Here is a 23,980-nt window from a genome sequence, read left to right on the forward strand (position 1 = left end):
TGGCTACTGGTTTGTTGTGTATTGCTTTTACTATGTTTAAGTATGGTCCTTGAATACCTGATCTTTCCAAAACTTTAAACATGAAGGGGTGTTGAATTTTGTCAAATGCTTTCTCAGCATCTAATGAGATGATTATGTGGTTTTTTTCCCTTTGAGTTTATTTAGAGGATTGTGTTGATGGATTTCCATATAATGAACTACTCCCAAATCCCTGAGAAGAAGACAAATTGATCATGCTGGATGATCATTTTGATGTGTTCGTGGATTTGGTTTGCGATAATTTTATTGAGTATTTTCACTTTGGTATTATTCATAAGGGAAATTGGTCTGAAATTACCTTTCTTTCTTTGGTCTTGTGTGGTTTAGGTATAAGCACAATTATGGCTTCATAGAAGGAATTTGGTAATGTTCCATTTGTTTTTATTTTGTAGAATTCTTTGGATACTATTGGTATTAGGTCATCTAAAAAGGTATATTTGTGACTATTGTTAAGATAGATAGATATTGAAAAATAGAACTCTGCACTAATTACGAGACTGTTTAGATGGTTTATTCGATCCTGATTTAACTTGGGTATCTAGTATCTGTCTAGAAAATTGTCCATTTTATACAGATTTTCCAGTTTTGTTAACTATAGGCTTTTGTAGTAGGATCTAATAATTATTGAATTTCCTCAGATTCTGTTTCTCCCTTTTAATTTCTGATTTTGTTAATTTGGATACTGTCTCTGTGCCCTCTGGTTAGTCTGGCTAAGGGTTTATTTATCTATCTTGTTGATTTTCTCAAAGAACCAGCTCCTGGTTTAGTTGATTCTTTGTATAGTTCTTTTTGTTTCTACTTGGTTGATTTCAGCTCTGAGTTTGATTATTTCCTACCTTCTACTCCTCTAAGTATATTTGCTCCCTTTTGTTCTAGAGCTTTTAGGTGTACTGTCAAGCTGTCAGTGTATGCTCTCTCTTGTTTCTTATAAGAGGCACTCAGAGCTATGTGTTTTCCTCTTAGCTCTGCTTTCATTGTGTCCCATAATGTCTTCAATTTCTTTTTTTATTTCTTCCCTGACCAAGTTATCACTGAGGAGAGCGTTGTTCAACTTCTATGTGTATGTGGGCTTTCTGCCCTTTTTTAGTTATTAAAGACAAGCCTTAGTCTGTGGTGATCTGATAGGATGCATGGGGTTATTTCAATCTTCTTGTATCTGTTGGGGCCTGTTTTGTTTATATGCTCAATTTGGCGAAGGTTCCATGAGGTGGTGTAAAGAAGGTGTTTTGTAGGTTCCCTTGCATTTGGAACAGATATTCAAGATTGAGAGTTCATCTTGGTGGATTTTTTTTTGATGAATATAAATCATCCTTCCTTATCTTCTTTGATAACTTTCAGTTGAATGTTGATTTTATTCGATATTAGAATGGCTACTCAAGCTTGTTTCTTCAGACCCTTTGATTTGAAAATTGTTTTCCAACCTTCTACTCTGAAGTAAAACCTGTCTTTATCACTTAGGTGTGTTTCCTGTTTGTAGCAAAATTCTGGGTTCTCTTTTTGTATCCAATCTGTTAGTCCATGTCTTTTTATTGGGGAATTGCATCCATTGATGTTAAGAGATATTAAGGAATAGTGTTTGTTGTTTCCTATTATTTTTGGTATTAGAGATGAAATTATGTTTTTGTGGCTGTTTTCCTTTTGGGTCATTGCAAAATTACTTTCTTAGATTTTCTAGGGTTTTTTTTCCACTCCTAGTGTTGGAGTTTTCCATCTATTTTTTTTTTTGTAGAACTGGATTTGTAGAAAGCTATTGTGTAAATATCTTGGTTTCTCTATCTATGTTAATTGAGAGTTTTGCTGAATATAGTAGCCCAGGCTGGCATTTGTGTTTTCTTCTGGTCTATATGACATCTGCTCAGGATCTTCTGGCTTTCATAGTCTCTGGTGAGAAGTCTGGTATAATTCTGATAGCTCTGCCTTTATATGTTACTTGGCCTTTTTCCCTTAGTGCTTTTAATAGTCTTCCTTTGTTTTGTGCATTTGGTATTTTGACTATTAGGTGATGGGAGGAATTTTTTCTGGTCCAATCTATTTGGATTTCTGTAGGCTTCTTGTTTGATTATGAACATCTCTTTCTTTAGGTTAGCATAGTTTTCTTCTATAATCTTATTGAAGACATTTACTGACCCTTTAAGTTGGGAGTCTTTGTTCTCTTCTCTACCTATTATCCTTATCTTTGACCTTCTTATTGTGTAAAAATATGAAATGCTTCACAAATTTGAGTGTTATCCTTGCACAGGGGTCATGCTAATCTTCTCTGTAATGTTCCATTTTTAGTATATGAATTGCTAAAGTGATCACCTGCATTTTTATTTTATTGCAACTCTATGCAGTCTACAGTAGTCTACCATGTTTGCATAGATGACCTTTGAAAGGACAATGAAACTGCTTGGCTTCTCCAACGTGTTAAAATATTTAAGGAAAATTATTCCGTATTTATGATTTGAGAGAAGGAAAATTCTTGTCACAATATCAGAGGAAAAAGAAAGAGAGAATTGCATTTTAGGCACTTTTTAAAACAAAAATGTCTTCAATTCTTTTGTTGAAATTTAACACAAAATGGATGTATGCTAGTAATGTACCAATCCAAATAGGGATTATCATTATATACAATATAATGATAAATGCATAATAAGTTCAACTGCAATCGTCAGTCACATTATTCATCAGGAATTAGACCTTATATTTGTTCAAATTAAAAACTCCATTATCAGTAGTAATGAGGGCAGCATTGTTTGTGGACCAAGGTGTTAATGGCAATTAATGGTATTGTATAATGACACAATGGTATTGTGTTGAAGTTAAAATGGAGAACAAAATTTATGTATAAGAAAGGGACAATAACAAATGCTTTTTGGTTGATATTTTATGTGAAAATAAGGCAGGGCATAAACGATAGTACTATATCTTTTCAAATGCAATGACTTTGCATTTATATATCAGATGATTTGAAGGACATCAGGTAAATGAATTTGAACATCTCTATGGATAAAAACAGAATACTACTAAGAGTGCATTAAAAGAAGCAATAAATAAAATAAAAGCAAATCATGAGTTTTGCCTTCACCAAAGTAAGATAATGTGACAAACTGAAATTATAGGTAAAGGTTCTCTGTACTATTCCAAAAAAAAAATAAAATAAAAAAGAGGAATTTAACAACATATGTTCTATCATCAGACTACAACACAACATAAGGATACATGGAGTGTGTATATGTGTTCATATCATGCATGTGTGTGTGTGTGTTTTGGGGGGTGCAGAAGTCTATTTTGGATGCTTTTCTCAATCATTCTTCCACTGCAACCTGGGACTTGCTATCTTGGGTAGATGTAATCCTTGGGCAAGTACCCAGGATTTTCCTCTCTCCATTGCTTCAGCTCCTGCACTACAGACACTATACTAGCTAGGTACTTTGGTTTCAAGTACTACTGTTGTTACCTCAGGGAGGTCAGACATTTTGCATCTTAGAATCCTTAATCTACAAAATCTGAGGATCAGGATTCTTTCCTTGGATTTGCACATGACTGAGGAGGGATATGTATTTTTCCAAGACATGGAAGAGGTTTTTAACAATACCAGTACTATGCTTATATTTATGACTATTTCTGAGGCAAGAAAATCTGAGGAAACCTGATCTATGCTTATAAACTGTTACTTCACTTAGACTTACTGAATGGGTCCAATGCTTTAGTATAGCTTTAACTTACAGCACCTGTGATAAAGCTATTTACTGTATACAGTAGAACAAGGGAAAAGGAGAGATGTGCGTGTGTGTGTGTATGTGTGTGTTTGTGTGTGTATGTGTGTTTACACATACACATTTGACATCATTTATAAGGTTATTCTGTCTTCATAATCTCTTGAGGAAAAAGCAATTTGTTTTGTCATGTGAACCTAATAAATATTATTAAATTTTCATTTTAGCCTTGCAAATTTAGCAAGTACCTTATTGTCTATTTGTTTTTATAATTAATCATCATAATTATAATCTTCTTGTGCAAGTGGTACATTTGTTCAGAAAGTTTCCACTGCTTGACTGATACGCTCAATGCTTTTCCCCTGCTGTGTCCTCACAGTTGTGATGCTCAAATACAAATGCTTCAGGGTTTTTTGTTTCTTTGTTTGTTTTATTTTTGCTTTTGCTGTTGTCTTTCTTTGGTGTTTATAGGCAAAAACGAAGGAAGCTCAATGTTGAAATGAACTTTCATATACATGATTAGAAGTTGTTCTATCAAAAGAACAACTTAATCCTTGGCACTATTTATTGAGGTACACACACAGTGCTCATCCAGCATTGTCCTGTGTTACAGATAAATCTTACTTATCTTGCTAAATACTCAAAATAGCAGAAGGAATGTCTCAACTTCCTAATACTATCTCAATGTTTAACTAGTATATTCAAGCCCTACAGACTTTCTGTGATCATTAGTCAATCAAAATATTGTACTGCTATCTTGTGCTATGATGGATTTAGCATATACAAAGGAACAATAACATATCACCAACATCATCACCATCATCACTACTGCCAGCATCTCCCCCTCATCTTATTTCCTCGTCCTCTTCTCTTTCTTTTTCTTCTTCTACTTCTGACCCTGCAAAGATACAATGTCAATGATCTATTTCAGTTGAGTCTGTGATAATTACAGTCATTTCACAGTTCAGGCTTTGTTTTAGGTGATGGGGGTATTATGCAAACAGCTGTTGAGAATTTCTCCTCCCAAGTCCTCAGGAGAAAGTCTGATGCTAAGCTAAAACACTGATATGGGAATGATACCCACTCAAGAATTCTTCAAACTAGGCCATATGCATGATTTTTAAATAAAAACTGCATATAGGTAACATTATATGGACTGAACAGTTTATTTAAGAATGTACATGCACACACACACACACATACACACTCATAACAACAAAGAATTTATGTATTAATTTGAGATAGAGGAAAGGAAGAGCAGGGGGGATATTGGAAAGGTAGGAAGCATTATTGAAGGTAGGTATCTGTGCATACACATGGGCATCAAATATGAGTCATAGCATTGTGTAGAAGTCAGAGGACAATTCATAGGAGACAGTTTATTGCTTCCACTGTGGGTTCCATGGACCAAACTGAAATAATCAGTCTTATACAATAAGCAGTATGACCTACTGAGCTATCTCACTGGCCCCAAATGTGTTTATCTTAAATACAGTATTTCCTGCTGAAGACAACTCTCATTAAATCACAAATGATATTAGTAAAACACATGGTTTTAAAACCTCCGTTTCCTTTGAAATCAGGCTGAATGTTTCTGAGTCCTAGTGTAGAGTATTGAGATCATGTGTGATGTGTTTTTCCAAACAGTATGCCTATTATCCACTTGAGGGCAGGCAAGAATAAAGCCAATGGAATGCTTATTTTTTGGGTCCAAGGAAGGATTTCCCAGAAATCTTTATTTCACTATGTAGTGAAAAATGAAATTTCAGAACTACTGAAAGTTTGTTGGTGTTACTTGGTTGTCTTTTTTTATCTTCTCATTACTTAAAATTTTTTGTATGTCTTAATTGCAAAGTGATTTAAGAAATAAGAGAAATTGTCTTTGTTTGAAACAATGACTGATTTTTGTTTTCAATTTGTCATTAATACTTTCTTTTCAACCTTTCTTTTACATTGCCTACATAATGAAAACTAATTTATAATTCTACTGTGTTAGGACTGGAAGAGCCCTTCCCATCTGCTGATGTTCACTTTTCAGTAAAAGGTCAGACACTCAGAGAAGAAATGAGTCATGCGGCCTGTTGGTCATGGATCTTCATACAGAATTCTAGTAGCTCACTAGCTTTCTTTCATATTTTTCCTTTGTATCAGTCCCCAGCTCACAGTGTGACATTTGAAGACAACACAATAAGCCCTGCATGGAGACTTAAATACCTTTGGTTGATGACCTTAAATGTTTAATAGCGCACATAAAATATGAATTTTTGTGACTGTGCAGATGACATCTTATAAACAGTCCTTAATGTTTCTCTAGAACCATCCCTAAAGGACAAGTTACTCAGATGCTGTTCCTATGCAATCTACAGGAACATACTGTTCTCACTGTTAAAAATACCACATACAATAGTTATACTTGATATTTATAATGTCACAGTGATTCATTCAGTATCTCTCATTTGTGCTGACCTATACTGTTCTCCTTTTTATTCTAGGTTTGTGTGCTAGAGAGGCAAATATTTGATTTCCTTGGATATCAGTGGGCACCTATCCTGGCAAATTTTGTACATATTATCATCGTCATCCTTGGTTTGTTTGGAACTATTCAATACAGACCTCGTTACATAACAGGAGTAAGTATCCTTTCTGCATGTATCTGTTTTATTGAGCTGGAGAAAGATGGGCATGCTACAGAAGTCCTACAAATGAAGTATATCTCCATTTAAGGATAGCATAATCTTACATCATGTGTTTATTTTCACAGTTTCAGACTGTCAGTAGTAATTAAGCTTGATAATGGTTATAACTGTGTTGCATATTCATTAATTGCACATTGGGCAAATGTTTTCCTATAATCACAAACAGAACCATGATCCTATTACTCTAAATTATGAAGTTGTGTCCTCTCAATTAAGAAAATATAGTAAGATTGTTTTCTCATTTTAAATAATTTTATTTCAAAATTAAATATACATACATTAAAGTCACTGAAAACAAATATACTATTGACGTGAAAATTTCAGTGCACTTTAGGGATAGTAATTGAATTAGTTGGAAGCTAGAATACTCTGGAACATTGTTTCTGTGTTTCCTGAAATTCTCATTTTGACTCAGAGGATGTAATTTAAATTCAAATTCAAGTTAAACTTACTTCACATAAAAGCTGAAGTTCAACTGTTTCAGTTGCTATGGGAACTCAAGCAGCATTTTTTTTCTTTTTACTTTGAATATGCTTCAGACTTTAGCTATCACACTTTATTAATGTGGGGTTTTTTTCCCAAGTTTAACCTTTGCCTTCTTTTTCTATTTTTGACAAAGGATAAATATATAGTGACTTATTTTAAATGTAAACACTAATTTGTCACAATGTCTATGTTATTACATCTGAAGAGCTGCCTCAGTGAGCCCACAGCAACAGGGCTTCTCAAGTTTCAGGAAACTTGTTTCTCATAAAGTGTGCCCTTGGTTGACCTGTTCTGTACTCCTGAGCAGAGACAGCTCACGGGAACTGAGGCAAGAACATAGTGAAAGACAGATCCAAGGGGACTAATACTTTGCTTAGGAATTCAGAGAAGCCCATAGTCCATAAATCTAGGAGCATGCTCTGAGAAAGGACATGTTATATGTAGCTAGGTAGTGATCTACATCTCCTAAAAACTGTTCCGTGGAAGAGTAAAAAAATGTTTATGCTTAATTTCATTGCGCCCATATGGCCATGGTACTAAGAACCTAGTATAGGCCTGCAAGGTTTACGAAAATAAAAACACATACTCAGGTCATTCATGTTAGGAGAATGTCAGAGCTTTACTGAGGTTCACAGACTATATAACCCAAGCCCACTGAGTGGAAGCACAATGGAAAAATGAGTTTACATTCTCAGCAGGAAAACAGAAACCGAAATTAAACCTGACAGGAAAGATGTTAGTGCAGAGGTGTATAGAAAGGTCAGGATATTCCTTTGTTAGGAACAAAAGGCTTCAATATGCATCAGCAAGGCTCAGCAGGGGGCAACCACTGGGGACGCCCAGGAGGGTACGACACTAAGTTAAGATACTATTGCCTATTTTGACAATTTCACACAAATATGTAGATTATTTTTATTAGATTGACCTTCATAGCTTTCATTGTTTCCCTCTCCAGCTGATTTTCTCCCTTTTTTTCTTTTATATAGCATCGTTTTTCTATAGGTGTGTGTGTCTGTTTGTGTGCATATGTGTATGTGTGTGTGTGTGTGTGTGTGTGTGTGTGTGTGTGTGTTTATGGATGTGTGAATGTGTGCCCATGCCAGTGAGTTTAATTAGATTGTTTGCATGAGCATACATGAGAGCTTGTGCAACTTGTCCACCACCTGTAGGAAAGTGATTCCTCATCTCTAGCAAGCTGTTGAACTCTTGTAAATTCCAAGGAGGAGTTGTGCCTAATGAACCATTATCTCATAAAAGATAAAGTGTTGAAGGGCCCAAACATGCAGAGACTGGTGACAGATAACTTCAGCTGACAAGAATTCATGAATTCAATGATTGTATCAATCACAGAAAACACTTTTTACAACACATCTCCTTACCTCCCTCCTCTTACATTCATTTTTTTTTCTCCCTCTTGTGTTTCTTGGTCTAGGAGTAACATCAATGTCATGTTTAGGGCTGAGCACTTAAAAGCCATTTACTCTCAGCAGTTGATCAGGTTTGAATCCCTGAGTTAACTTCTGCATAGTACAACCAAAACTTTTCTGGCCAAGGCTGAGAGCTTTGCCCATCTATGGATACAAACAATATGTACTTTTAACAAAACAATGCTAGTAATATTCCTCCTAGTACCCATGAGTGGCCTAGCCAGTGGCATTTGACCAGGTTTCCAAGATCAGGAACACATCACCTCATGTGCAGTGTGACCCATATTCAGTGAGAAAGCTTCATTTAACTATGCCATCATCGTACCAGTTAGCAAAACCTATCTGATAATTCACCATCTGCTAATTCAGCATTGCAACATGTCAAGCCCATATCTGTTAAGTGTACAATGACTGTCCTCTTCCAGAAACCAGTACTGTATTCTCTAGTGCAATGGACACTAACCATGAAAGAGGGCACTTGGTTTATTTTTCTGTGTCCTATAGCCAAAATAAATAATATCTTTCCATTATGGTCTTATGGGCAGTTTTGGGTAGGCAACCAAAAGCAATGGCTATAGTCTGTATATTTTTGGTTGCATCTGATGCCTTCATGACCAACAACTCATAAAGCTCACATTTGGCAGTGTGATTCGTGTTTAATAACTGTTGGCTTCTGGGAGCAGCATAATCCATTCAAGTAGTATACCTTCATCAAATGATTTCTCTCTATTTTTTTCTTTTTTGGTGAGAATGGAATACTTGTAATGATGTTGCCTCCCTTTAAAATATGTGTATTTCTCGAGGTTATTTTGAGAAATTATTATTCTGTGTTCAACTACTTTCTTGCTTTTATAAAACAAATAGCTACAAAGACAAATTAGCAAAATGAAGGTTTCTGGAAAACTTACAGTAGTCAAAATATTGAAAATTTGTGCTTCCTATTTGGAGACAATCAGTATAGATTAGTACCAAAGCATCTGGAAAAAGAATCATATTAAGAATATAAATAATAATATGAAGCCATTGCAAAAATAAGTATTTTTCCATAGGACTAGGAAAAGGACAAAAAAAATACATGTTTAATGAGTTTGGCCTGTAGTGCTAAATAAATATACTAATGTAACATTGTGAATGCAGATTATTCTCAAAGAAATATGTATTTCTGCACTAATATGAGTCATTCATCATATGAGAAGCTACTTTGTGGTCTCACACTAGTAACTAAGAGTTTTACTATGTGTTACTCAAAATTCTTACATTTCCACAACTTAAATGCTTATTTTTAAATCTCTTTGTATTTTTGCAATGCAGTTTTAAAAATAATCTATGTGTAGTTAATAACTATTTTCTGAAATAAAATTTAATGTAAATTTTTTAAAGCAGTTCATAAATTTGGGTGTAGAGTAAACCAAAATCATTTTCTTATCCTCTTCTAGTCTCTTTCTATATTCAATGTTTGGAAGTATGTACATTTGTTGGAGGTATGTTTTTCATTATGTATTTGTATAGTGCATCTTACATTATAAAGGCAATAGAGGCCTCAGCTTTGTTGTGGTAAATATTAAAAAAGGGCAGAACCTTTTATCCCATGCTAGCACTGGCACCAGTAAGGCCACATGGCACTGCAGGGTACTTTTAAATCAGTGGATCCACTCTGCCCCCAAGTACTCTCAGACCCAGGTGGTCCATGAGCTGTTCCAGAATGGCACCTTGCCACACTGGCCCTAGAGTTAGTTTCACCATGGGCAGGCCAAATGGAACTAACCATAATTTATCTCTGGTTAGTATTTCTCTCAGCAGCTCTCTCTACTAGCCATGAACTCTCTGGTTCCAGCTACCTGGTAAAATTAAGACTCTACAAACTGTGAGCTAAGAATCATATTTCCATGTTAAATTCTCAATCCATAATATATTGACACAATAAACTCCCATCCAAATGATAAAGATATAAACCACCCACCTAGATAAGATAATGTGACCTATAGAAATCCATCTCTTAAGAAATATACATAAATACCTAGGGCCATTTAGAACTACCTTGATCTGGGTCGTCCTCCATCTCCATCCTGATTTCCTCTCCTTCCCCTTCTCTCCTGCCTTACAAAAGCTTTGTTCCCTCCTTACTTTTTACTGTCCAATCATGGGCCTTGACCTAATTTGTACCAGCCCTCACTTACATATAGACATTAACCTACATAGCTTTCTGAACAATCATTCTATGTCAATCTAAGAGCTGGGATTACAGGCATATGCAGTCATTAAACAATACCTAATAGAAACTTCCCACAACCATTTTAATATAGATCATTTTGAGTCATAATTTGATTTTGGCTTTCTCATTTCTCATTAATTCTCTTTACTTTTAAATATACCATAAATATTTTTCATTGTATTTATTGATAGATATTCCTTCTGCTTTTGCTTTGAAAGGGCAGCTTGTGACATAAAAGTCCAATGTAGAGTGGTCAATCATTCCACTTATGTCTCCATATTAATTACTAACTAATGCAAAACATGCTTCTCTGATGAAAATTAAGAGCTACATCAGTCTCTGTGTATGAAGATGGGTAGTTAAGAGGGCAGAGTGATATTATGCCTATTTAGTAGCATAACTGTTCTTCCCTAGTACCTATGACCTACCAAACCACAGTTCTTGGCTCAGTTAACAGATAAAAATGAGATATTGCTTGTGGCAAAGATCTTAAATACAATGAGAAAGTAGTTGGTTACCATCATAACACACTCCTAGTATTGTACAGATGTCTAAATATTATCTGGCTGGCTGTCACAAAGCTTGTAGCATTCACAGCTATTAAGAGTGCCAATGGCTTTTCTTCCCCAGCAGCCTTTTTATCACCTCCCAACATGATGAACGGTACCCCATAAGAGTAAAGATGAAGATTCTAGGTTAATGTCAGCTTGAACCCATGTCCTGTGACCAAAGCAGCTCTTGTCTTCAGGAATAAGTTCTTACCATAGAGTCTTAGTGTGCAAGCAAAAGCAATAGCAGAATCCAGTATTCTTTGAAGGAACTCTGAGATCCATTTGAGTGGGGACTGAACTCAGGTCATCAACCTTTGAGACAGGTTTCACCCACTGACCCATTTTCATGGCTTCTGTAAGCATTTTATTAATATAGTTGATGTATTATTTGCACTAAAGATGTAAGAATATCTCATTTCATTCTTTAAATTTAGAATTAGTGAATGCCAGAAGTCTTAACATATTTTATTAGTAAACATTCCTATTCTGTACACATTGTAATCTTAGATATATCTTGTAAGATATGCATGGTATTAATTGTAATTATACCGAAAAGTTTGACTAAAATCTATAACTGAGAATTAACTGCAGCAAATATCTAGCCTATATCTTCATAGACAATGATGTGCTGGCTGGAAAGAACAGACTAAATGGTTTTGTAGAAAACGAACATGTCAGTGCTTTGTTAGCTCACTAGCTAACTGGGCAAGCAAAATCATATATACCTCTGTGTTTCCTCGTATCACTCAAAACATGACTGTCTGTCCTATCAGAGTTTATGGATCTCCAGTTAGTCCATACTGTATAATCTGAGACCCTAGTATTTTTTAATAGAACATTAATTAAACATAATGATACTCGGTGCTTACATAAAGTGCTGTTAAGAATTGCCACTTCTGGACAATTGTTTAAAGGAGAGAAGGGCTCCTTATTTTCTGTCAGAAACACCATGTGACAAACCCTAGTTAAACTTTCATATATGTACTGTAGTAGTTTGATTAATTTTAAGAATCTGGAATGCATGTGACCATCTGCTATTAATCTCCAGTGAATAACTGTGTAGTAATATATCTGTGTTATTCATTATGAATCATAAAGGTTTCTCAAAGTATTGATATAAAGCAGATGGCTAAGAAGATTCCATCTCATGATTCAATGCTGAGAATGGCCATGTTTTGTTGTTTGTCTTTGTTTTTGTTAATTTGTTTTTCGTATTTTCAGGGGAACTTTTTTGTATATTCATTTGTTATTGGGTCAAATCAATTATATTTTGTTTGCTAAGATAGATACCCTTATTTCACCCTGTTTTAAGAGGACACATACAAAGACACTAGGAGAAACCTGAGACTATAGATAAGAGAAAAATCCTAGTACCATGAAAGATTTTTACCCATTAAGTTGATGAGGAGATCCTTTTTCCCTTTGAGGGGAGTACAGGAAGTTTCACTTCATTATACTGGAATTGTCAGCATTTCTGTCCTTATTTAAGAGAATAGGGCATAGTTAAACACAAGCATTATCAGAGGTCATCATGCAGTCTGATAATGTAAGTAGTTATTATATGACTAACAGTTACACAGCTGGACTAATGGATGACTCATAATCTAGGAGAGAGAGAGTAAAAGGACATGTCATTCATCATGCTACTCAGAAAGAAATGCCACATGATTTGTTGATTTTTAGAATTTCCTACTTAATATTTTTGGATTATTATAACTATAAATAATGTTTGTTGAATGGAATGAATTGAAGTGAAACCACAGATATTTAAGAACACAATAGCATTAGGGTTGCATTTTTGACTTGTCTAAACCTTGTATTATTCTATTCTGATTTCTACAATGCACTCACATGTCTGAGGATAGAGTTTACCCATTTTACACTTATTCATACATACATGTGCGAATTTATTCTCTGATTATGCACACATTGCTACATAACATTCTGCCTTCCAGGCCCTGTAGGCTCTGCACTGAAAAGACCAAATTTTAAGTAGTATTGAGAATGAAATAATATATGGACAACAGGTATACACTCATAAGCATCACCATGATCATGATTATTATTATCATCATAATCATCAACCTCAACATCATCATCAAACTGTTGCTATCCTCGGGAGATAATGAAATATATAAAAGTTAAATCCTGATGTTTTCTCGTGTCTTATATTTTTACTGGTTAATTATTTTAACTTCACCTGTTGTTTATCTGGAATGTAGCTTTACAATTTCATTATGTATGTGGTTTAAAAACTATTTTCCCTATGTGTGCTAGGGTTTCTTCTGACTTGATTTCATACAGATGATATACAGAAAACCATGTGAGTTCATGAATGAAATTAACAGGTCATAAACAACAAAGATCATTTCATAATCTCTCCCCAGTCTCTGATTTCACATTCTTCCTGCCTCCTCTCTTTCTTTACATCCAAGTCCTCAGGTTCTTATTCTTGGTGCTTTGACTTGTTAGGTATTTCTTCTTTGACACTGCCCATTACAGGAAATACGGTCTTTGACCCAGAATTTGGGGACAACAGGACTATAGATATAAAACAACTATTTAGAAGGCAGAGCCTCAACCATTTCTAAGGAGGCATCTACATTGGATCTGTGGATGTACAAACTTGTAGGTTTCTGATATTCTACCAATAACCTTACACCTATGCACATATAACTAGCACTAGCTGGACTTTTTAAAAAACATGAAGTTTAGAAAAGGCATATTAGAGATATAGGAAGAATTTGTGTGGGTGAAGGGGATAATTATGATTATATTTCATTGTATAGTTCTCAAAATTAACATTTGACATTTATATTTATCTGCAATTGCATACTATAAAATATACTTACTAAGCCATTTCAATTATTTTGGATACTCTTTTATTCAACACTTAGGACATATGAATTTTATATGTAACACCAGATTTTCTTTTATATGAGCATCTATTAGTAACACCACTTATTATTTGAACTATTTTATTATTTGAACTGGGTTATCCTAGTAGTTCTGGCTTGCTTCAAACTGAATATGTAACTGAGGGTGGCCTGAATAATACTCTCACCTCTGATAAATATTACAGCTTTTCTGTTTTACTACTTTTGATAGAGAAATTTCCTACTTTTCTTATTTTAATGGGTATTATTTATAAAGAAAACCCCTCAAAATATTGTTTACTATTATGTCCATAGATATGTTGTATTCATTATCATACCCAAGAAAATGTAACTAGCAAGATTTTACATTAAGTCTGTCAGATTAAACATAAAGTACTTTGTTTTTGATTGTATCATTGCTATTAGCTCTTGACAAACTGTCTTGACCTTATTTTCATATTTATCTTCATTTATTGAGAATAATACGTATTTTGTGATCAACATTTATTTTATGTTAATTCATTAAACTTTAATTTGAATATGTTCTTCTACTAATATTCCCTGGTCCTCACCCATCTTTCCTTCACGAGCAATACTTACTTTAAAGCATGTTATTTTCTTAAATAGCTATCTTCTACTTTTAGTAAATTACTTTTTCTGAATTGAAATTGATATCTTGTCTTCACCTTTCAAGTGCTTTCGACTAAGCATTCTTCAGAAAGGAAAAATTTAGTGATTTATACTGTGGCCTGGAATAGTTGAAATACAGTTAGAAAATAAATATTTCCTGGAATCATCTAAAGACCTCCTTAGTACCAAGTGTTTTAAACACCACAGCTATTTAATGATCTTAGTAATTTTCTGTACAGCACTTTGTTCACATGTCCACTTTCTTTTTGCCTTATACTGGCAAAAATCTTTGACAACTCATCTATTTTCTAGAGCTTTTGTTTACTTTTGTTTACATATAATTCCTCATCATGTACTATTTCACTCTTTTGTATTGCCATGAATCTGCACTGACTCCTTCGCATGTCATTCTGTCTTTTATGAGAAAAGTAACTATATGTGAGATCACAGTCATTTACCTCCTAGTTTGCTCTCCTAACTGAACAAATCGGCAAGAGATGGATTTCTCTAGAATATAAGCAACACTTTCAGAATATTTGAAATTTCTTTTTCATGGCCATAGAGCTAACAAATCCGTTATGCAAAATTTTCAGTTGTCTTATTTTGGATTTTTCTAACATGTTTCATGTGTCTCTGAAGCTAATTTTAAAGATTAACTTCATTGAAGGATTTTTACCCCCAAATTATTGGATTCTCTGATTCATTGTTGAATTTCATTGTATAAAGCTGGACAGAATGACACTAAATGAAGAAATCCTCTGAGCATACTTCAAAGCTGCTCTTTGAGTGATATTCTTTTTACTATGTAGTCTCCAAATGCATCTGTCTATCACCAAATGCTGTGAAGTTGACCTTTCAAGGCTGGGGACTCATTTCACTTGCAGGATGCATTCTGATTGCCCAACTGTCTTCGAAATGAACTAGTTGTCAGTTTTTTGGGTCATCTTGTGCTGCATCTGCAGACATCTTGTCAGTGGTTGTGGAGACTCTGACTCATCTGGGAACTCTGAGCACAAGAACACGTTATCTGTGTTCTACAGTTAAACCTCTGCTTGACTGGGCCTGTCATTTACTTGACTATGATGAAGTTAATTGCCTACCTTTTTTTTTTCTTTTAAAGGTGCCAGTTGGGTTTAAGTAATTTTTAAAGATGGAATGTTTTCCTGCATTTAAGCCCACTTTTTACAGAATTTATATTTTTAAAGATGCCATATAGTAAGAAACTGATAAGGGTTTACTTGATGAACTTTGTGGGAGAATCTGCAGTTTTTAAATAATCTCCTCGTGAAACTATGAAATTGGGACTTAGCGAAATCTCGATTGCTTACCATTGTTTTGAGAAATTGCTGTGAGATGATGGGGTTAGGGTTTGGATGGACATCTAAAGTTACATTTTCAGAGGAAGTGGTGTTTAAACATTTAAAGTTGGCATTGTTACCATTTTATCTAAATCCCTTTTCCATTCACTTTCAGTATTGTATTCTGAATGTGTTGAGAGCTTTTTACAGAGGATTAAAAAGGTCCCCAATGGCCCCCAAAATGTCTACTCTAAGCATGTGCTGCTTGGATTCAAAAGGGATAGCCAGGTGGACTACAGAAAACAAAAAAAAATACTACACAGCATGAAACGATTCCATCCTGTGGGTCAACTCTTTTTCAACTACAGTCATGTCGGTGGGATAGATGTTCTTAATAACCATCCATAAACCAGTTTCTCTCTTTGTCACGCAGTGGGCATTAAGGGGTGTATCTTGTCCATTTTTCCCTCTCTCTACTTATCTCAGACTGTTCAATCTAGCCCAGAGCCAAGTGGTTGCAGGACCATGTTCTGACCTTGTATGTTTTGTGAAGCTTAGGATGCATGCTGGACTTTTACTTGGTGCTGAAGATCTTAACTCTTGTTCTCAGGTTCACAAAGAAATACTTCTTAGCAGTTGAACTATAATCCTAGCATTAATTTTGAATTTTGGGCAATGACTAGAGACAATAAAACCAGACAAAACTGTTAGGAGATGATCACCAACTAAAGTTCTAGGACACTATGTGGGGATCTCTCTATAAATGTATGTATCATATGCTTCAATATTATACACATTACATACATTGACACAAAGTCACAGAAAGTAACTTCTCCTCAGAGACACAGTGATTCACCATGTGCTTTGTATTAGCTCAGTCAAACAGACACAAAATCAATAATACTGTATTGCTTTCTGTCACTTACAATAGGACACTAATTTACTAAACAGTGATTGCGACCAAAAATGTTAGGAATAATTTTACGATTCCTAATGAATGGCAGTACTAAATATTATGGCAATGTCTACATGTAAAATATTTTCAGTATGGCAACTCAAGGATGGAGTTTTAATTTCTCTGAGCACACCTGACATCAATGAAATTAAATGACCTCAACATATCTTGTTGGTTTTACTAAGAAGCTCGATAAAGTTCTTGTCTTTTCTTCTTTCTTCTATGACAACTGATTTCTGTGAATAAAATAATATATGGTAACTATGTATATATACTCTCTGTCCCTCTTTCAGCTATCATGATATCAAAAATCACTAATTTCTATCTGGTGTTAAGTCCTGTTCTTGCAAAGAACATAGTTCTGTAAACATGAGCCACACATGATTTCCAACCAAAGTTGCCCAAGGCTATAATCATTTGCATGTGTTCATATACTGCTGAGTCTCAAACTGAGTGCATCTCACTTTCTGAGCTTAAAGAACAACAGTAAAGACTTACTAATATTTACATTTCTCAAATCTCTTAAATATGTGGAAAAATCACTGATAAAACTTCTGCCTTGTTGGACAACAATGGAATGAGAAACCGTTGGTCCTGCCAAAGTTGGATCCACAGTGTACAGGAATGTCGGGGGTGGGGGACAGGAAAAGGGGTGGATGGGGAGGGAAACACCCTTATAGAAAAAGGGAAGGGGAATGGGAGAGGGGAAAGTGGGAAAGGGAATAACATTTGAAATATAAATAAAAACATATCTAATAAAAGAAAATAAAACTCCCTTAATGATCTTTGTAATGTAGATATTAATCTCATTTTCCCCTGAATGAAGTTGTGTACTTTTGAGACGTTGCTGAAACCATTTACCACTATAGACAAATTCACTTAATATACACCACAGAATGTATACTCTCCTCAATTGCAGGGATAATTAGGAGTTTGAGATCTCTTTTTAGAAAGTGGAAACATACCATTGCCCACTGAGGATTCCTCTATTACTCTGAAATCTTTTGTCTGGATATTCTCTATGTCCCATTATTACATCAATCTAAGCAGTTACAACTGTATACTTTCTTCTGCAATCTTACTGGCTCTTGGATCTTGTATTTAAGTAAACAGTAGTTTACCAAATTCCTCATTCAGTATCTGTACCAAGACACTGTTTATTCTACTACAAAAGAATAAGCAGAAAATATGAGTGAAGCATTCAGAAGCCATATTCTTGTGTGGTTTATGCATGCCCTCTTACCATTTTGAACATTATTGTTGGCTACAGAATGAAATTCATGTACAACTGCAGGGGTATTCCTGGACTGAACATTTGAAAGTACTTCCAAATGCCTAGAATATAGCTTACATTTTATGCATTGTTCTGGTTTGAAACTCAGAATGAAACTTAATGACAGCTTAAGCATTACTTTTTCTTCCATTCATTTCCTTGGAACAAGTGATTTCTACTTTTTCTATGTAACATCCATGGCATTTTCCTATGTGGGCATTTTAACTTCTCCAATCATTAAAGTTCCAGGGCTGCAAAGTCCACTAATGTATAAAACTTTAGGTGAGTATCACATTATTATCTGTATATACCACATACCCCTTATCCTGCTGTTATGTGGATGGCCTGATTTCTTCCAGTGCTACTCTTCATTTGTGCTGGGTATATCTCTTCAATTTCACTGTTTAGCTTCAGTATTCCTGCAGACTGTTGTTGACAACTACAGAGGTATAAGGTTTCTGTATTTATGCCTGACATGGATGGAGAAAAGTGACTTATGCTTAAAGTTTATTTCTCAAGGTGCTTTGTTGAGATATTCAAGATTGTAAGAACAGGGTTCACCAAATTGAACTTAAAATAGTCAAATTGCTCCTGTGAGTATTTTTGTTTTCTCTTCTAAGAAGGTGTGAAGCAACCACGTTTTGGTCTTCCATCTTCTTGAGCTTCATGTGGTTTGTGAATTGTATCTTGGATATTCCGAGCTTTTGGGATATCAGCTTGTCAGTGAGTACATACCATGTGTGTTCTTTTGTGATTGGGTTACCTAACTCAGGATGATATTTTCAAGTTTCATCTATTTCCCTAAGAATTTCATGTTGTCATTGTTTTTTTATAGCCAAGTAGTACTCTACTGAGTAAATGTACCACATTTTCTGTATCCATTCCTCTGTTGAAGGATATCTGGGTTCTTTCCAGCTTCTGGTTATTATAAATAAGGATGCATGAACGTAGTGGAACATGTGTCCTTGTTATATGTTGGAGCATCTCTTGGGTATATACCCAGGATGTTATAGCTAGGTCACAAGTAGTACAATGTCCAATTTTTTGAGGAAGTGCCAGAATGATTTTCAGAGTTGTTGTACCAGCAAAATTCCTCCATCAATGGAGGAGTGTTCCTATTTCTCCACATTCTTGCCAGCGTCTACTGTCACCTGAGTTTTTGATCTAGCCATTCTGATTGGTGTGAAGTGGAATCTCAGAGCTGTTTTGATTTGCATTTCCCTGATGACTAAGAATGTTGAACATTTCTTTAAGCGCTTTCAGAACATTTCTTCAGCCATTCAGTAATCCTCAGGTGAAAATTCTTTGTTTAGCTCTGTGCCCATATTTTTTAGTAGGATTATTTGATTTTCTGGAGTCTTGCTTCTTGAGTACTTTGTATATATTAGATATTAGCCTACTATCAGGTGTTCAATTGGTAAAAATATTCTCTCAATCTGCTGGTTGCTGTTTTGTCCTAATGACAGTGTCCTTTGCCTTACAGAAGTTTTTTTTTCTTTTTTTTTTTTGCAATTTTATGAGGTCCCATTTGTTGATTTTTGATCTTAGAGCATAAGCCTTTGGTGTCCTGTACAGGAAAATTTCTCCTGTGCCTGTGGGTTTGAAGCTCTTACCCCCTTTCTCTTCTAGTAGTTTCAGTGTGTCTAGTTTTATGTTGATGTCCTTGGTCCATGTGGACTTGAGCCTTTTCCAAGGAGATAAGTATGGATCAATTTGCATTCTTCTATAGAACAGCCAGTTGAACCAGCACAATTTGTAGAATATACTATCTGTGTTTACTGGATGGTTTTAGTTCCTTTGTCAAATATCAAGGGACCATAAATGTGTGGGTTCATTTCTGGGTCTTTAATTCTAGTCCATTGATCTACCTGCCTGTCTCTGTACTAATACTATAAATTACCACTATTGCTCTGTAATATAGCTGGAGGTCAGGGATGGTAATTCCATGAGAAATTCTTCTATTGTTGAAAATAGTTTTCCCTACCCTGTTCTTTTGTTATTCCAAATAAATTTGCAAGTTGTTCTTTCTAACTCAATGAAGAAGTGATTTGGAATTTTGATGTTGATTGCTTTGAATCTATAGATTGGTTTCAGCAACGTGGCAATTTTTACTATATTAATCCCACCAATCCATGAGCATGGGGTTTCTTTTAAATTTTGAAATTGATTTCTTTCTTCAGAGACTTGAAGTTCTTGTCATACATAGCATATACTTGCTTGGTTAGAGTTACAGCAAGGTATTTTATATTATTTGTGGCTATTGTGAAGAATGTTGTTTTCCTCATTTCTTTCTATCCTAGTTTATTCTTTGGGTAGAAGTGGGCCACCAATTTGTTTGAGTTAATTTTATATTGAGCCACTTTGCTGAAGTTATTTATCAGATGTAAGAGGTCTCTTGTGGAATTTTGGGGGTCACTTAAGTATACTAGCATATCATCTGCAAATAGTGGTATGTTGACTTTTTCTTTTCCAATTTGTATCCATTTGACATCTTTTCTGTTGTCTGACTGCTCTGATTAGGACTTCTAGTACTATATTGAATATGTAGGGAGAAAGTGGACAGCCTTGTCCAGTCCCTGATTTTAGTTGGATTGCTTCAAGTTTCTTTACATTTAGGTTGGTGTTGGGTACTGGTTACTATATATTGCTTTTACTACGTTTAGGTATGGATCTTGAATTCCTGAACTTTCCAAGACCTATATAATGAAGGGATATTGAATTTTGCCAAATGCTTTCTCAGCAACTAATGGGATGATTATGTGTTATTTCCTGTTTGACTTAAGAAAGTTATAGGTTTGTATATTTCTTTGTAAATTAGGAAGGGTAAAAAGATGTCAAGCTGTAGATTTAGGAAGGTCATATTAAAACTCTCTTTTTAAAACAGAAAAATCAAAATTTCCTCTCAAACAGGCAGAGATACTATACATAATCAGCATCTCCTGGAGAGAGGCTGCAAGGCTCCTTAATGTCAGGGAATTTAATTGTCAGGGAATCCACTGGATCCCGTGAGAACCATGCCTCTGCCTGTTCAGTTAAGGAGGATCTTCATACCAAGCCCTTTAAGTGAACCTGACGGAGTAAACACAGAATGGAGAAGTGATGTATAAAGTCTTTTCTGTACTTCCACAGACAAGACATTGTGGGGGTGGGGACTCAAACTGGAGAAGGAGTGCTTACAAATGGTGGGTTTCCTGTTTCCCCACAGGGTCATTTAGACACTAGGACAGAAATGTTCACACCTGAGAATGCATTAACTGCTAATAATTGTTTAGGTGCACAAAAAACTAAAACCACAGAAGTAATTTCTTGGTTTCCATTTCATAATTCAGGTTGTTAAAATGTATCTGTTTCCCCCCCAAAGTAAGGAAATGCTATGGTACTGGTCTCACTGCACACATTTACCTTCAGCACCATGTTTACCATTGAAATGCAAAATGGATGAAATCTATTTCTTACCTTGATAATTTTGAAAAATGTCGGGAAATTAAAAACAAAAAACACTTCAAAGGAATCTTTTCATCTGGGTGATGTTTTTGACCTGACTATGGCAACATTTCCTTTTTTAAAAAATTGGTTATTATATTTATTTACAGTTCAAATGGTATCCCCCTTCCTGGTCTCCCCTCTATAATACCCTATCCGTCACATTCCCCTTTGTCTCTAGGAGGGTACTCCTCCACCCACCCACCCACTCCCACCTCACCCCTCTAGCATCCACATACTCTGAACCATCAAGCCTCCACAGGTCCAAGGTCCTCCCATTGATGCTGGATACAGCAATCCTCTGCTACATATGTATCTGGAGACATGGAGTATACATCCATGTGTACCCTTTGGTTGGCATTTTCTTCCCTGGGAGCTCTAGGGAGGGAGGGTGTTTCGGTTATTTGATACTGTTGTTCTTCCTGTGTGGTTGTAATCCCCTTCAGCTCCTTCAGTCATTCCCCTAACTCTTCCAATGGGTTCCCCGGTCTCAATCACATGATTGGCTGTGAGTATATACATCTGTATTAATCAGATGCTTTCAGAGCCTCTCAGGGAACAGCTATACTAGTGTCCTGTCAGCAAGTACTTCTTGGCATTATCAATAGTGTGAGGTCTGGTGTCTGCAGATGGGATGGATCCCTAGGTTAGGCAGTCTCTGAATGACCTTTCTTTCAGTCTCTGCTCCATTTATTATCCCTGGGTTTCCTTTGGACAGGAAAAATTCTGGATTAAAAAAGTTGAGATGTGTGGGTGGCCCCATCCCTCAAATGGAGCCTGTGCCTATCTACTGGGGATGGTCTCTATAGGTTCTCTCTCCCTGTTTTGGGACATTGCGCCTAATGTCATCCCAGTTGAGTCCTGGGAGCCTCTTGCTTTTGTAGCATCTGGGACTTTCTAGTAGTTACCCCCAGTGCCCCATCTCCCTCTGCTACATATTTTTATTCATTTTCCTGACCCTCAGGACTTCCACCTGTTTCTTTCCATACTTGATCCTGCCCCGCTTTTTTCCCTCATTCTCCTTTCTCCCTCCCAGGTCCCTGCCTCCCATGATTATTTTGTTCCCCTATCTAAGTCGAATAGAAGCAGCCACACTTTGGTCTTCCTTTTTTTTTAAGCTTCAAGTCTTTTTTTTTTCTTCAAGCCTTAACATACACACTTTTTTAATCTTTAGAAAATAGGAGTGCTGGGAACTATTGCATTCTGAGTTTTAGTTAGTGACTGGCTCCCAGGCATCCAGCTTGTGCACTGAGGAATAGTGCATAAGTGTTTGGCTAGTGGTTCATTCCACCTTCAGCCACAGGAGAGCTGTGAGCTACATGGGGAGTGATACAGCACTGCTTTAGGGTTTTAAACACATTTAACAGATTCCAGTTCACTATAGGTAGCCCTTAATCCATCATTTTTGGTTTCTATTCTTTTTTTTTTGGCAAGAGAAAAACACTATTATCCACCTTTAACACAATTTCTGTTGCCATTGATTTAGAGAAAGCAGATGTACAAAACTGAAGAATTGATAATATTAATATCCACATTACAATAAACTGATATTGCTTCATTGTTTAAATTGACATCTATATGTTCTGATGTATTCATCTGTCACTAAGTTTCATAATTCAGATTATAGAATGACTATCCCTAAAATAAATTATGTAATATGTCACTCTGATTTGTAAATGCATGTTTCTGTGACTGCTTTATGTATTATGCACAGGGACAATACTTTGTATGGAATGTTTGGGATGAAAAATTTACTGATATTAACACAAAAACTTTAAAAAATTTATTGGATATATTTTTATTTACATTTCAAATGTTATCTCCTTTCCCAGTTTCCCATACAAAAACACCTATCCCTTCCCTCCTCCCTATTCTTCTATGAGAGTGTTCCCCTACCCATCCACCCAGTCCTCCCTGCCCTGACATTTCACTACACTGGGGGTGGGGTCCAGCTTTGGCAAGTCCAAAGGCTTCTCCTCCCATTGGTGCCCAACAGGGCCATCCTCTGCTACACATGCAGCTGGAGCCATGGGTCTGTCCATGTGTACTCTTTGGATGGTGGTTTAGTCACTGCAAGCACTGGTTGGTTGGTATTGGTGTTCTTATGGGGTTGCAAACCACCTCAGCTTCTTCAATACTTTTTCTCTAGTTCCTCCAGTGGGAATCCTGTTCTCAGTTCAATGGTTGGCTGCAAGTGTCCACCTCTGAATTACACAAAAACATTTGATGCATCTGGATATATGTAGAAATTTGATCCATGATATGGAAGATATGCATAAGTACAAGAAGGTGAATATCTATCTTGGTTCATATTCATTTGGCTCATAACTTCTGTTAGTTTCTCAATGTCTCTGTT

General features: G+C 35.6%; 1 protein-coding gene and 1 non-coding gene across 4 annotated transcripts in view; one reads left to right on the top strand and one right to left on the bottom strand.

Moving 5' to 3' along the window:
• Nkain2 (sodium/potassium transporting ATPase interacting 2) overlaps window positions 1-23,980 on the top strand; it is a 1,205,517-nt gene that overhangs the window by 511,553 nt on the left and 669,984 nt on the right. For all 3 annotated transcript variants that reach the window (NR_197310.1, NM_001432842.1, NM_001432843.1), the window contains 1 exon segment: window positions 6,230-6,367. Coding sequence is in view for 2 of the 3 variants with exons in the window: in NM_001432842.1 (NP_001419771.1) it covers window positions 6,230-6,367 (138 nt within the window). In the remaining variant the exon portion in view is untranslated.
• Rnu6-1001 (RNA, U6 small nuclear 1001) lies at window positions 2,234-2,338 on the bottom strand. Its single transcript, XR_015657014.1, has one exon. It is a non-coding gene; the product is annotated as a U6 spliceosomal RNA (small nuclear RNA).

This window comes from Rattus norvegicus, chromosome 1 (assembly GCF_021556685.1).
Source record: "Rattus norvegicus strain SHRSP/BbbUtx chromosome 1, alternate assembly SHRSP_T2T, whole genome shotgun sequence".
Taxonomy (NCBI): domain Eukaryota; kingdom Metazoa; phylum Chordata; class Mammalia; order Rodentia; family Muridae; genus Rattus; species Rattus norvegicus.